The sequence below is a fragment of the Puntigrus tetrazona genome, chromosome 9 (assembly GCF_018831695.1).
Source record: "Puntigrus tetrazona isolate hp1 chromosome 9, ASM1883169v1, whole genome shotgun sequence".
Lineage (NCBI taxonomy): Eukaryota > Metazoa > Chordata > Actinopteri > Cypriniformes > Cyprinidae > Puntigrus > Puntigrus tetrazona.
This window is the reverse complement of record NC_056707.1, coordinates 2176831-2190952: the sequence shown is the minus strand read 5'-3', so window position 1 is coordinate 2190952 and position 14122 is coordinate 2176831. Positions and strand designations below refer to the sequence as shown.

Sequence of the window (14122 nt, the reverse complement as noted above, 5' to 3'; positions counted from 1 at the left end):
ACCTAAAATAACCTACTACAGTCTGAATTTGGGGGAAAAATTCACTTCACTTTCTGTGAAGTTGCATGGCGAAGTAATGTGTCTTAATGTGTCTCAGATGTCCCAATCAAGACAGACGATACAGCTGAATGGTGCATTTGCTATTACTTTAGTCTTAACACGCTTGCGTTGCCGAGGATTATGTCATCACATAATTTGCTATATATTTGAAAAGCCCCCTATCACAGCTCTCAAAAGAGATATCGATTGATATCCTAGACCTATCTGTTATTGACTTATGCTTTTCCAAACATGAGGGATGAAAATGGACATGCCCCCAGTGCCCTAGCTGCTTGCTTCATACATAGTTGGATCACATTGGATTGTAAACAAATACAATAGTAATTATGAATTATGTGTTAAAATTTAAGGTCTTCTGTGTAAAATGAGACTATTTCCAGCCATTTAGCCCAAAGTATGATGAAATGGGAAGATTTTGAATTTGTGCATGCCTGATCCCTCAAAAGTAGGCAAATACTCCAGAGGACACTTTGCCTCCCTACAATGAAATATTAATGTACAATGATATACATAAAATTATTTTTTCCCTGTTTACTTTTTAATTGAAAATTTCATTATTTACATGTGTTAATGCTAAACTTATGAACACAAAAAATCTATAAAAAAACAAATTTTTCCAACTCTTTTGGTCTAAAATATGGTCTTTTCTCTGTAAAATTAGACCATTTTTATCAATTTACTCCAAAATATGTGAGTATGGCATTGTTTTAAATTCAGTTATGCAAAAATCTGTAAAAAAAATCCAAAAATGCTGCAGAGCTTAAGGGGTTACAAATATGCATCCTTCAGATGAACCATTATGAATAAATCTCTGGCTTAATTCTAAGACAGAATGATCCTTAGTGTCACAATGTTTAAAGTTTTTGTGTATCCATATTGGATGCAAATTCAAGATCCAACACAAACGAGCATCCTTCTTTGAGACCAGAAATTACCATGAGAAGTCCCTTTGAGAAGGAGACATTTCTTCTATGGCCTTAAAAGGAAAAGTGTATTACTTCAAAGAACAAACAATTACCCTACTAATTATTAACAAGCAGCAAATTCTGAGATTATTAATGATCCATAAGAATGCTGTGTGCTTTGTAGCCTATAGCACCAAGTCAGCAGCTTACCTGAGCTACTTGACTGCCTTGGCTGTCAAGCCAGAGACCTAATCTATGTCCTTAAAGGGTTACGCCACCCTAAAATTAAAATGTTGTGATTAATCACCTGATCCCATGTCGTTCCAAACCAAACTTTCCATTGTGTCTAATACAGAACTGCATACATAGTGTACACTGGATGCTGTCCAAAATGGTTCTTTGGAGACGTTACGGTGCCAAATCTTCTTATAAAGTCATTTTTTTTCTCTCCCTACAAAAAATATTCTTGTAGCTTCATAATATTACAGTTCAACCACTGATGACAGATGGAGCATTCATACAACATCTTTCATACTTTCCTGCACCTTTACAGTCTTAATTGTTTGGTAATGGGACAGTTACAAGCCTCCTGGTTTAATTATTAATTACACATTTTTAATTTTGGGGTGGAGTAACCCTTTAAGGACATCTGCCTGTAACAAATTCATAGTGTGTTAGGCCCACATCTGCCCGACAAGCAGACATATATAAACTTGCAGATCAGTGCCAAACTCTGCAGGGATTTGAAGGCATTGACTGTATCCTACAAGCAGGTGCTGAAACAGATGAGCAGGGGCACTGCAGGAGGGGTAGCATCTCTGGTGTATGGGCATGTCGTGCCCCTTGAGTAACTCATTCACCTTTGATCCCCACTTGTCACTCATCTCTCACCTGTGGCTCCCAGTAGCTGTAGTACTGTATCTGAGAGCACAGCAAGACAGGATGTCCTTTTCAACCTCTGTGCCCATTTCCAACTGTCTCGATTTTGTCATTTCCAACTGTCTTGACTTCTAGATTAAAGCACACATCTTTTAACTTAGCCTACACATAACACACCAACACACCTTTTATTATTCAAATCCGTTAAAGGATTTTTAGGCTGCATTACTTAGGCTGGAACCGCACTACTCTAAAATACGATGTACTTGTGACATTGTAAAAAGAATGGCATCTCGCTAATATTAGTCCTGTTTCTTTCTCAATCTGTTTTCACAGTTTGTATCCAGACTAGATGGTGGATCAGCACCTTTATGTTCATCAGAGACCAGAAAACCTAGATGCGCCCGTCGACAGATCACCAGATCTGATGCACACACACACACGCACACTAAGTCATTTACACTATCTGACACAGCTGTAGTTGAACTGGAGGTTAAGTGCTGGGCGCTGAGAGCAACAGCAAGACACAAAGGATGTCCTTTTGGTTGGGGACAAACCTCTGTGACTACAGCCCATTTCCAAGAAATGTCACTCTCGTCATTTTGTCCTGCCATTGGAGCAAGACGGAGTCTCCCTCACGTGCAAGTCTTGACATCTTAACATTCTCCAGCTCCCGTAAAACCACAAAGTCCTGTGGTGATAGGCAAGAAATTAAAGTGTAATGGTTGTCCATCTGAGTGACTGAGCTGCCCTCTCACTGCTCACCTCCGTAGTAGGAGAAAGGGGCTAGAAAAGGTGACATTATACATCCCTGTCATTATACTGTACAGTGCTTTGATGCAACCTGTGTTGTTAAAAGCGCTATATAAATAAAAATGGATATTGTGGCCCTTTGTGAAACTCGTCTTGCCAATGAAGGTCAGCTCACAGAAACAGGTGGTGGCACCACATTGTTCTGGTGTGGTGATGAAACCGGATGAAACCATGTGAAACCGGTGATGAAACCGAATGAAGAAAAGCACAAGTTTTATGAATATCTCCCTAGTAGTGATATACTCTCATCTGTGAAGCACATCGATAGGCTACTTGACATCACAGGCAAGATACTTGCACAAGTGTTGTAGAAGCACCTGACTGACCACCTGGAACAGGGTCTATTACTCGAGACACATTGTGGCCTCCGCAAAGAGGTTGTACACCATTTTTGTGGATCTCACCAAGGCTTTTAAAACTGTCAGTTGTGAAAGCCTCGTGTTCTGAATGATAGAGAAGATTCAGCAAAAACAGCATCAAGCAAGGGTGTGTGCTGGCACCGACCCTGTTCAGCATGATGTTTTCAGCCATGCTGTCAGATACCATTCAGAACAGTTCCTTGGGAGTCAGCCTGAGACAAAAGGAACAATGGGAAACTGTTCAAGCAGCAAAGACTCCAGGCTGTCACCAAGATAAAAGAGACTGTGCTATAAGACCTCCTCTTTGCTGACGACTGTGCTCTTAATACTGGATCAGAGCAGGAAATGCAAGCCAGCATGGACAAATTCACAGAAGCATGGAACAACTTTGGCCTCCTCATCAACACAAAGAAAACCAAAGTGATGCACCAGTCAGCTCCAAAAGCCAACACCAAGAGCCAACCATCCAAAGCTCAGTGAAGAAATAAAAGCTACATGCAGTAGACCAAATTACACATCACATGATGAAACCAAGATGGCGCCGTTGAGTTCGGCTGCCGTCACGACCGCTCCTGCAAAACTTTTAGTTTTTCTTTTAATTGTTAGTATTTTAGACAGTCTGCGCGGTTTTCTTTATATAAGATGGCTATTATTACATACGACCGAGCCACTCTTATATCTATTGGTGTACAATGCACCCAACTTTCGCCGTTTTTAAACCCGGACCCATGCCGGCCGAGCGAGATCCTGACGAAGACAAAAGGACGCGACCCACACCGGCGTCCACGAGGGAAACGAGCCGGCGTCAGGAACAGGTTGAGGGCACGCTCACACCGCGCTCCACTACCTAGTGTCCTGTTAGCCAACGTCCAGTCTCTGGAAAACAAGCTCGATGACCTCAGGGCAAGGATCAAGTTCCAGAGAGACATTCGGGACTGCAACCTCCTCTGCTTCACCGAGACATGGCTGAACCCAGCGGTACCGGACCACGCCATACAACCGGCCGAGTTTTTCTCCGTTTACCGCATGGACAGAACAATGGAGTCGGGGAAGACACGGGAGGTGGAGTGTGTCTGATGGTGAACAACCGCTGGTGCGACAGCGCGCGGCGTTGTTCCTCTCTCACGCTCCTGCACACCAAACCTGGAACTTCTGACCATCAAATGTCGCCCTTTCTATCTTCCACGGAATTCAGCTCGGTCATAGTCAGCGCCGTTTATATTCCACCTCAGCGGACACGGACGCTGCAATATGGGATTTACACGACCACCTCACAACACACCAGACACAGCACCGGGGCGCTTGCACTCATTGTGCTGGGGATTTTAACAGTGCAAACCTCAAGCGCGCACTGCCGAACTTTCACCAGCACATCACCTGCCCCACCAGGGGCGAAAGGACACTGGATCACTGTTACACACCCTTCAGAGAGAGCTACAAGGCAAAATCATGCCCACCGTTTGGTAAATCGGACCATGCCGCCATTTTCCTCGTACCTGTTTACAAACAGAGGCTGAAACAGGAAGCCCGGTACAGAGGAGGTGTCACGCTGGTCTGACCATTGATGGCCGCTCTGCAGGGCGCTTTGGATAGCGCAGACTGGGCCATGTTCAGGTGTAGCTCCGAGGGCGTCCAACGTGTTCACGGAGGCGGTGGTGGGATTCATCGGGAAACTAGCGGATGACACGGTAGAAAACCGTCATCAGGGCGTTTCCCAACCAGAAGCCGTGGGTAGACAAAACTATCCGCGACTCTCTGAGATCCGCTCCGCAGCCTATAATCGGGGGATTGTCAGCGGGGATATGTCTGAATACAAGGCTGCGTCGTACAGCGTCGCAGAAGCGCGTAAAGGAGGCAAAGAGGCGCTACGGGAGAAACTTGAGTCACAGTTTCAACACAGTGACTCTAGGAGCCTTTGGCAGGGACTGAGAAACATCACGGACTATAAAGCGCCAACCTCCAGAGTGGAGAGCGCGGATGCTTCTCTGGCAGACGAGCTAAACACCTTTATGCTCGTTTGAGGCTGCAGCTAATCACGCTAGCGCCGCTATGATGAAAAGCACGCATGCGCCGAGAGAGCCGGAGAGGAAATCGCGTTCACCATTTGAACCACGGCGTAAGGAGGGCATTCAGGAGAGTGAACACCAGGAAGGCAGCAGGACCTGGCGGCATCACAGGTCGGGTTCTGAGAGCCTGTGCTGACCAGCTAGCACCGTGTTCACTGAGATATTTAATCTTTCCCTGAAACAGTCTGTAGTCCCCTCGTGTTTCAAAGAGTCCATCATTGTTCCTGTGCCGAAGAAACCTCAACCATCTTGCCTTAATGATTACCGCCCTGTAGCTCTGGCGTCTGTAGTGATGAAGTGCTTGAGAGACTCGTCAGAGACTTCATCACCGCATCACTACCGGACACACTCGACCCACTTCAGTTTGCTTACCGCCAAAACCGGTCTACGGAGGATGCCATCACACACCTCCTCCACACAACCACAAGCCACCTGGATTTTAGGAAGGGAACTATGTGAAAATGCTGTTAAGTGGACTATAGTTCAGCGTTCAACACCATAGTTCCCTCCACGCTCACCTCGAAGTTGGAGGTCCTGGGACTCAGCCCATCCCTGCGTCACTGGATCACCAACTTCCTGACCGACAGACCACAAGCCGTCACGGATGGGAAAAACACACCTCATCCTCCCTCACTCTCAGCACTGGAGCCCCTCAGGGTTGTGTTCTGAGCCCCCTGCTGTACTCGCTGTACACACATGACTGTGTGGCCACTACAAACTCCACCACCATCATTAAATTTGCTGGCGACACTGTCGTGGTGGGCCTGATCTCCAACAACGATGAGATGGCCTACCTTCAGGAGATCAACAACCTGGAGAGATGGTGTCAGGAGAACAATCTTCTCCTGAGCGTCAGCAAAACAAAGGAGTTAATAGTGGACTTCAGCACGAAGCAGGTGCGCTCTTACCATCCCATCAAGATCGACGGGACCCCAGTGGAGAGAGTGGACAGTTTCGGTACCTGGGTGTTCACATCACGCAGGACCTGTCTTGGTCCTGTCACATCAACACCCTGGTGAAGAAGGCCCGGCAGCGTCTATACCATCTGAGGCGCTTAAGGGACTTCAGACTCCCATCTCAGGTGCTCAGGAACTTTTACACCTGCACCATCGAGAGTGTCCTGACGGGAAACATCACCTCCTGGTTTGGAAACAGCACCATGCAGGACAGGCGAGCCCTTCAGAGGGTGGTGCGGTCAGCTGAGCGCACCATCCGCACTGAGCTCCTGTGCTGCAGCACATCTACAACAAGCGGTGCTGTACCAGGGCCAGGAAGATCGTGGAAGACCTCAGTCATCCCAACAATGGACTCTTTTCTATGCTGCGTTCAGGAAAGCGCTTTCGTTCCCTGAAGGCAAACACAGAGAGAATGAGGAGGAGCTTCTTCCAGGCCATTCGGAGTCTGAACCAGAGAACACCCAGCACCTAAATACCGGAATTCCCATGTGCACCCCTCTTTCCCAGATACTCGCCACTTACATTTGGACAATTGCACTAGCCACTTTGCACTGGACATTGCACAGCCACTTTACACTTACACTTTACACTTTATATCTTATACTTTATATTTATATTCTATTTTATTTTATTTTTATATTCTACTTTGCACACTTCTTTTTATATATATTTCTTATATTTTATATTTATATATACATTTAAATTTTGTTTCTATTTTGATGCTGGACGGTTGTAAAGAACATTTCACTGCATGTCGTACCATGTATGTATGTGTATGTGACAAATAAAATTTGAATTTGAATTTGATTTGATCTGGGCAGCACTCACTTCCAGACTCTGCATTTGGACCAATGTGTGGGATTGCCATAGAATTAGCCTTGTTACAAAGCTCTATCAGGCAGTAGTGCTATCCACCCTGATCACCTCCTGGGAAATCCTGGCACAAGACCAATCGGCATGGAGCAAGTGTTTGCAAAGTGCCAGCCAAGAATTGCTCATCCAACTGAGTTTGAGAGTTGCCTTCACAACGTGAGTAACAATGACCAACAAACTTATGACAGGATAAAAAAAAGAATATGCTTGACATGTGAATATGACATTGACCATAGGATCACCTATTGAAGCATCATCAAGTAAACCAATGAAAGGAAATTCCTGTGATAAAATCTTACACAAATTTTGTATTACAATAATCATATGGAAATTTGTATGATAATAATTAACTTATTTAACAAATGCAATAAAGGTATGCAAAAAATAAAAAAATAAACATCTTGTATTGTAATGTAATACCTTTGTTATCAGCAGCGATAAAACCCAAAATATTCTCATGACGTAGCATGATGGTCTGATAAATCTCAGCCTCACGAAACCAGGAACGCTCATCTCGTGAAGAGAAGATCTTCACAGCGACGTCCTCCCCCCTCCACTTGCCTCTCCACACTTCCCCAAAGCGGCCCTTCCCAATACTCTCCTGCAGGACAATTGTTCGAGCAATCGTTCTCTGGACCAATAGGGGCAATCCTAAAAGAATATTATGTAAGCGGTGAGTTAAAAGATTAAAAATATAAGCTTAGTAACATTTGACAATTGTCTTTTTTTGTGTGTTTGTTTGTTTTGATGAGCACAGACAGCTCTTACCTGATCCTGAGCCAGAGGTGCTCATGTCATAGATTAGCTCTTTTAGGCATTTGTCAGGTGACACCAGAGTCTGGTCATCCAGGGGTTCCTCTGGATCTTGTTTGTGGGCTTTTATGTGGTTGCACCGCAGGTTTTGTACGGCACACATTCCCAGAATGACACCTACACACACCAGGCACGATGGCACAAGAATTACAGCTGCTAGTTCCAGCTGACTCCACCCAGACCCCTCAGGTGGTGGCTCTATACCAAATACACACACATACATATATGTTGGTCATCTCATGCAATGTTTTAATATGGTTTTGAAATTTGAGAACCATGTAAAATTATGTAACTATACATTTTCAAAAACCCAGGATGGATATAGTGCTGAATCAATACACAACACTTGTGGAGAGAGGTGGCCATCTGAAGTACATATATACCATAAAATGATGCATGACATGGTAGAGCCAATTCGTGTGTGTGAGAGAAAGAGAGTTTTGACAGCTGCCATTTTAAATCATGAGTACTCAAAGTAGACCCATTCCATTTTTTTTCTCACATGGCATATCAACTGCCTGGAGATGCTGGTCATATTTTGAACACTGAAACACTTTCTCCCAGATCACCTTCCTGGGCATCTCAATTTAAATTGAGGCAATTTCAGATCACCATCTCATGATAAATAACGTATTTCTCTTTTGTTGGGTAAATTTACAGGCCCTCTCAGTGACCCATTCTGGCCCAAGTGTTTTTGTACCCTTGTGCGGGGTACATCCCAAAAGTCCCCTTAGTCACAACACAGCCAATCGTGCTGCAGATCTTCAGTCCTCCTCCGTTCAGGGAGCCAGACTCATAGAAACTGCATGGACACATACATCCACAGAGCTGTTCCCCCTAACAGAGGTCAAGTAATTTACAATTATTTCGATAATTGCTTAGTTGGCTGATTATTTTTTCTATTAAACAGATTTTCTTTTTCTTTTTTTTGTTTACAAAAAAACAGATTTTGTGCAATATCCTTCAAACAAATGTCTCAACTATATGCTATGAAAACAGTGCTTACCAATGCATTTCATAACAACACATTCTTGCTGGAATTGTTTGTGGAATTTTTTACTGTAATTGGGTATCTGAAAAAACCACTATAAAGTGAGTGACTATTTTTTACGAGCAATAATTATATTGCTAGAAATAGCCAACAACTGTTTGGGGATGCATCAATACGATACTCAGAATCAGTATCGGGACCGATACAGTCATTTTCTGTGGATAGGGTATCAATTAGACGAAACCAATTCAAAATTTGATATTGTCTGTAATGCGTATAATATTCTGTGTTGTTGTCGAGCCTCACAAAAGGCACAAAAACATTATAAAGCACCATAAAGTTTTCGTGCACTATATATATTTCAGGTGTTCAAAAGCTGTTCCATAACTCAAGGTGAGGTACAGATGAATATTTAAGTCATTAACTTCAAGTACACAAACTCTTCTCTCAGCTGCGGCTGTCTGTCCTCTAATCAGCATTCAAACTGTGCTGCCGCGTTCAGTTACTACAGTCAAAACAATTAAACTCCCTGAACACTTAATAAGAGATTTAAAGCTATCAAGAGATATGCTCAATATAGCACAGCGCAGATACAATACATCACATGTGTGATTAATACATCACACATCATTATATCTTCCCCTTTTCTATGCAGTACATTCTACCAGATTTAGTCCTCCACTTTTTTGTAAATAAAATTGTTTCCCTGGATTTTATAAAACTAACCACTAAATTAGTTTATATTTATATTTCTGTCATAGATTATGATTAGATATTTTTTTAATTTGGAATTTGTTATTAAAATGAAGTTGTCTACATGTAGCAGATTGTAAAACACAAAAGAGAGACTGATGATCAGGTCAACACAGAGAAGTAAATGAATGTTTTTGCGCTGGCTCCTGTCTACTGTGTTGTTGACATGCATGTGCAAGCAGCAGTGCTTATTCAGTAAAGATTTACATTAGGACAGACCTTTATGCAAAAATGTAAATGCTCACGTAAATTTGTGACATTTAAACATAAGGATATAATCCTAAACTGATTTTAATTTTTTTTTGCACTGAAGATGAACCTACAATCTGTCAGGGGCTAACAGGGCAAGTCATTACACTAATGCATTAGTTTAAAGTTTAAAATATAGAATTCCCATTATTTGGGTTGCTTCCTCCGCAGCATCCCATTCCGTTTCCTCCACTATTATAAATTCATTTTGTCCATAGAAATGCGTTATTCAATTTTATGTAGTCAGCTGAAATTAAACATGCACTGTGGGCAGCCCTTCCTGGTCTCTGATGTCAAAGCTGTGATGTCATATATTTGTGTTCTTTTGCATCAAAATGATTGCATATACGGGTCGTGTGGATTTAAAAAGAAAAAAGGTTGCTCTTAAAAAAAAAAAAATTAAAAGCTGCTGCACTAGTCCACCAAGATCCAATCAATTATAGCAAACCTTTCTCCACTTTTGCAGTAAGAGAGGGGTCTGGAACGTGCTGTTCATCACAGTCTTTCAAATAGAAAGACAGACAGGCCAGTACAATAAAATTATAACTAAATATTTTTGACAGCTTTGGCAAAAGCAACATATGGCCTGTCCATCCCAGACCACTATGACCCCATCTGATGACACCATCGGCTTCAGTGTCAGAAGCTTAGGGGAGAAAAGTGAGACAACTGTTTGCGAAATGGACTGAATGTGAAATCTGAACTCCTTCCAGTCAGGCCAAACATTGAAAGACACTGATCATCATCTAAACTTCTGCATCTCAGCCACCAAAGCACCAGAGAAAGAATTAAAATATATATTTTTTTATTATTAATTCTCAAATTTACACTCAACACTTATTATTATTAGTAGTAAAATTTAATTATTAATTATTTACTAGAAACACGTCTATTGCAGGTGTGAGATATGATAAATAATAAGAGATAACTTTTAGCTGCTGTCCTTGAGACAGAGAGTGAGTGAGAAAACTAAGATTCAGTTCTGAACAACACAAATACATTATTGTTTTCAGCAAAAACACATCTAAAATGTATTAAAACTTTAAAGTCCAATAGTTTACCTTACATTTCTGTTATCTTTCACTAGTTGAATTCACTCATTTCACAAAGTCATCTTCAATGTTGAATTTTCAATACAACCAGAATATTTTAGAGAATATCACTTAAGCCACGATTTTTCTAAAATGTTTTCTTTTTTCCCCATTATAATTATTAGCACCATTATAATGATTAGCATTCCCTTTGGTTGAACTTTAAACTTAAAACTTTGCCTATATTGTTGCAATTTTCTTCCTATTAATGCAGCAAAAAAGGGAAAAAAGGTAATAAATAAGTTGCTTTTAGAAGCTGACCCATCTTCTAATTAAGTGTATTTGTGTCTTTAGGTATTTCATAACACATTTTCCATTGCCTCCCCTGTTTACTAAAACAGCGGGTAGACAGTACACTTGGAACACAAATGGCTTTTAGCCAATGAAAGAAACTTCAGTATCTGCAGAGATAAATGGAGAGCAGAGGACGTCAGCACATTTTTCAGAGAGGTGCTCAGCTGCCTACAGGACTAAAAAGTGCCAGACAGTTTCAAATTAAATCTCATAGGCCTTTAAGCATTCAGTAATTCATAAAATCATATTGATATTTAGTGGTGTCTGCTAAAGAAAAGAAAGATCACTATTACTATTGCTCATACTTTAGGCATGCTAATCAATGCTGAATGATATATTCATAAGAGTGAAACAAATATGTTTTAGATTAAGTGAAAAGCACTGTGCTATCGAATCAATTAAAGAACACATCTATCAGCAGCTCAACCATCAGACTATCTGCACACATAATTTATCACATGGAAAAGCTGTCTCATTTTTAAAAGATACTATATCATTGGGTACTGTATCATTTAGGTAGTAAAATGTACACTTTAGATACTGGCATAAACCTATGAGTAAAATACACACCTTTTAGAGGTAAATACGATATAAAAGTGTATACCTTTTTATACCCTTTTAACTAACAACTTTTATAAAAACATTTGAGAATGTATAGTGTGCTCCTGAATAACTTTAAAATATATCTGCACTTGAAAATCAGGGGCAATCTCTAGCACTATTATAGATTAAAAACTTTAACGACGTCATTCTGCACTTCATCTTATCGTTAGATTTTTTGTCTGTAAAAAAAAAAAAAAAAAAAAAAAGATTTTTGGTCTGTTCAAGGTATGACCCAATATGCTGCTATACATTCCAGCATCTCCACTAACCCAGAGAGGACACGTTTGAATAAAGGATGGGTGGAGGATATATGTGTATACGATTAGGTTAAGAGTTACAGTTAGCAGGAAGGTAAATTGCACTAAAAGTTGCATTTTGTTTTACCCTAAAATGATGGGTGTGAATATTTGGCAACATTGCCAGGCAAAAGTGTACATTTTAATGCAAAAATCCAAACTGATCATACACTGTCAATCTTTCAAAACCTGACCGCATACTTTCATTGATTTTATTTTGTACTAACACAATTAAAAACATGCTTAAATGTTTGAAAATTTTAATTTTAATGTTGTGAGATGAGTACTAATAGTTTTGAAATTGTACAACTTGCCAGTCAGAATTGAATGCACCAAAACAACCTATAAATAGCATGCAAATAAACAACCTTTTTTTCATCTGTTCTAATGTTTTAAAGCCTTTCAGATCTTGGTAACAGTGATTTCAGTTCTGTGCCATGTGATGTTACAGACATCACATTTTCTTAAATTTCACAATGCTTGACCTACAACCTGATAAACTCTGGCACTAATAACTGTGAAAATGTATTTGCTCAACAACAGAGGCAGATAATACACTGTTCATTGGCCAAAACTGGAACAGTTTATGGAAAATCACATTTTTAGCCAGTACTATAATTTGGAGGAAACACAAGCAATATGTCTTATGCACATGGAAATAAACATTTACATAAAAATACCCATAAAGGTTGACCACTAATAATGGAGTCCCTAAATGTAGTAATGATGCTATGTGGCTATGCTACTTTGGCTCTAAAATTGTTAGTATTTTAACTAGAATACACACACCTTCGGTTATCTGATAGTAACCCAGCCAGCCTTGTTATAGTGGAAGAAGAGGATCAACACTCCACAAGTGTTGTTATCGAGAGACAAAGACATGATGGTTTTAAGATGCTAATGATTTCCATTTACAGTGCAAAAACTTTTTTGTTCTGCAAACAAAGACTAACAGTGAAAACAAATCCGTTAACAAATACTGAATGCTATATAGCACTCTTTAGAACAAGACAGTTTATGAATAAGATGCAAATGGTCTGTCATACCTGGATTGAGATGTAGCGTCTCATTGTTGCAGAAGTCTGTAAAGCAGCAGTTGCGTTTGGATACATTTCCGGAGCTGTAGCAGAACACCTGACCCTTGAGCTTTGATGGGGACAGGCAAGACTTCACGGCCTCCTCCTTCCCATTTATGAGCATTACTGAGTTCCAACATGCTCCTTCTGCCTCTGTCTCACAGGTGTGGTTTACACACAAGTGACATACACATTTTAAGGCTAAAAAAAAAATATGAACAGATTGATATTTGGCAATAAATAAATACATTTTTATTACATGCTAAAAAATATTTTTATTATTATTTTTATCATTCATTCATTTTTAGTTTTAAACAGTACAATTTACAGCTTGTTTTGTAAAACAGATTATCACCTAATCACCTAATGGCTGCCCTATTGACTCCCTCTGCCAAATTACTAAATCAGCATATTATCACCCACAAAATCTTGCATTTTGTTTGCAGTAAACACTTGGAAAATATGCTCACCAAAAGGGTGAGCTCACCAGAAGTGTGGACTATTGTAATTGACTCCGTCTTTAGAAAAAGACTATAAAGAAAGCTACAGCTCAAACAGGACACTGCTGCTAAGATTCTGACTAGAACCAGAAAATATCAGCATATCTTTACACTGGGTTCCAGTTACATTAATAATTTATTTTAAATTATTTAAACATGTTTATAAATCATTCAGTGGTCTAGGACTTAACAACATTGCAAATATGTTTACCAAATAGAAAACTAACCACTAAAAGCATTAGAATCAATTTAGGTAGAAACACCAAGTGTTCACTCAAAGCCAGGTGAGTCTGCTTTTAGCTATAATGCCCCCTGCAGTTGGAACCAGTTTACAGAGGTCAAGACATGCTGAAACAGTAACCACATTTGAAGACTCAAAACACATCTGTTTAACTGAATGAGCACTGTGCTACATTTGATTAAATACACTTATGTCTTTTTTATTAAGTATTTTTAAACTATTTAATTGCATTTAAAATCTTTATTTTAATCATTGTAATAATGTTATTATTTGCTTTTAAGCCTGGCTTACCTGAAACACAATA

General features: G+C 40.3%; 1 protein-coding gene across 1 annotated transcript in view; it reads right to left on the bottom strand.

Moving 5' to 3' along the window:
* LOC122351505 overlaps positions 1 to 14122 on the bottom strand; it is a 56210-nt gene that overhangs the window by 10762 nt on the left and 31326 nt on the right. The window contains 3 exon segments of the mRNA XM_043248592.1: positions 7332 to 7562; positions 7680 to 7922; positions 13048 to 13278. Of these exon segments, the coding sequence (XP_043104527.1) occupies positions 7332 to 7562; positions 7680 to 7922; positions 13048 to 13278 (705 nt within the window).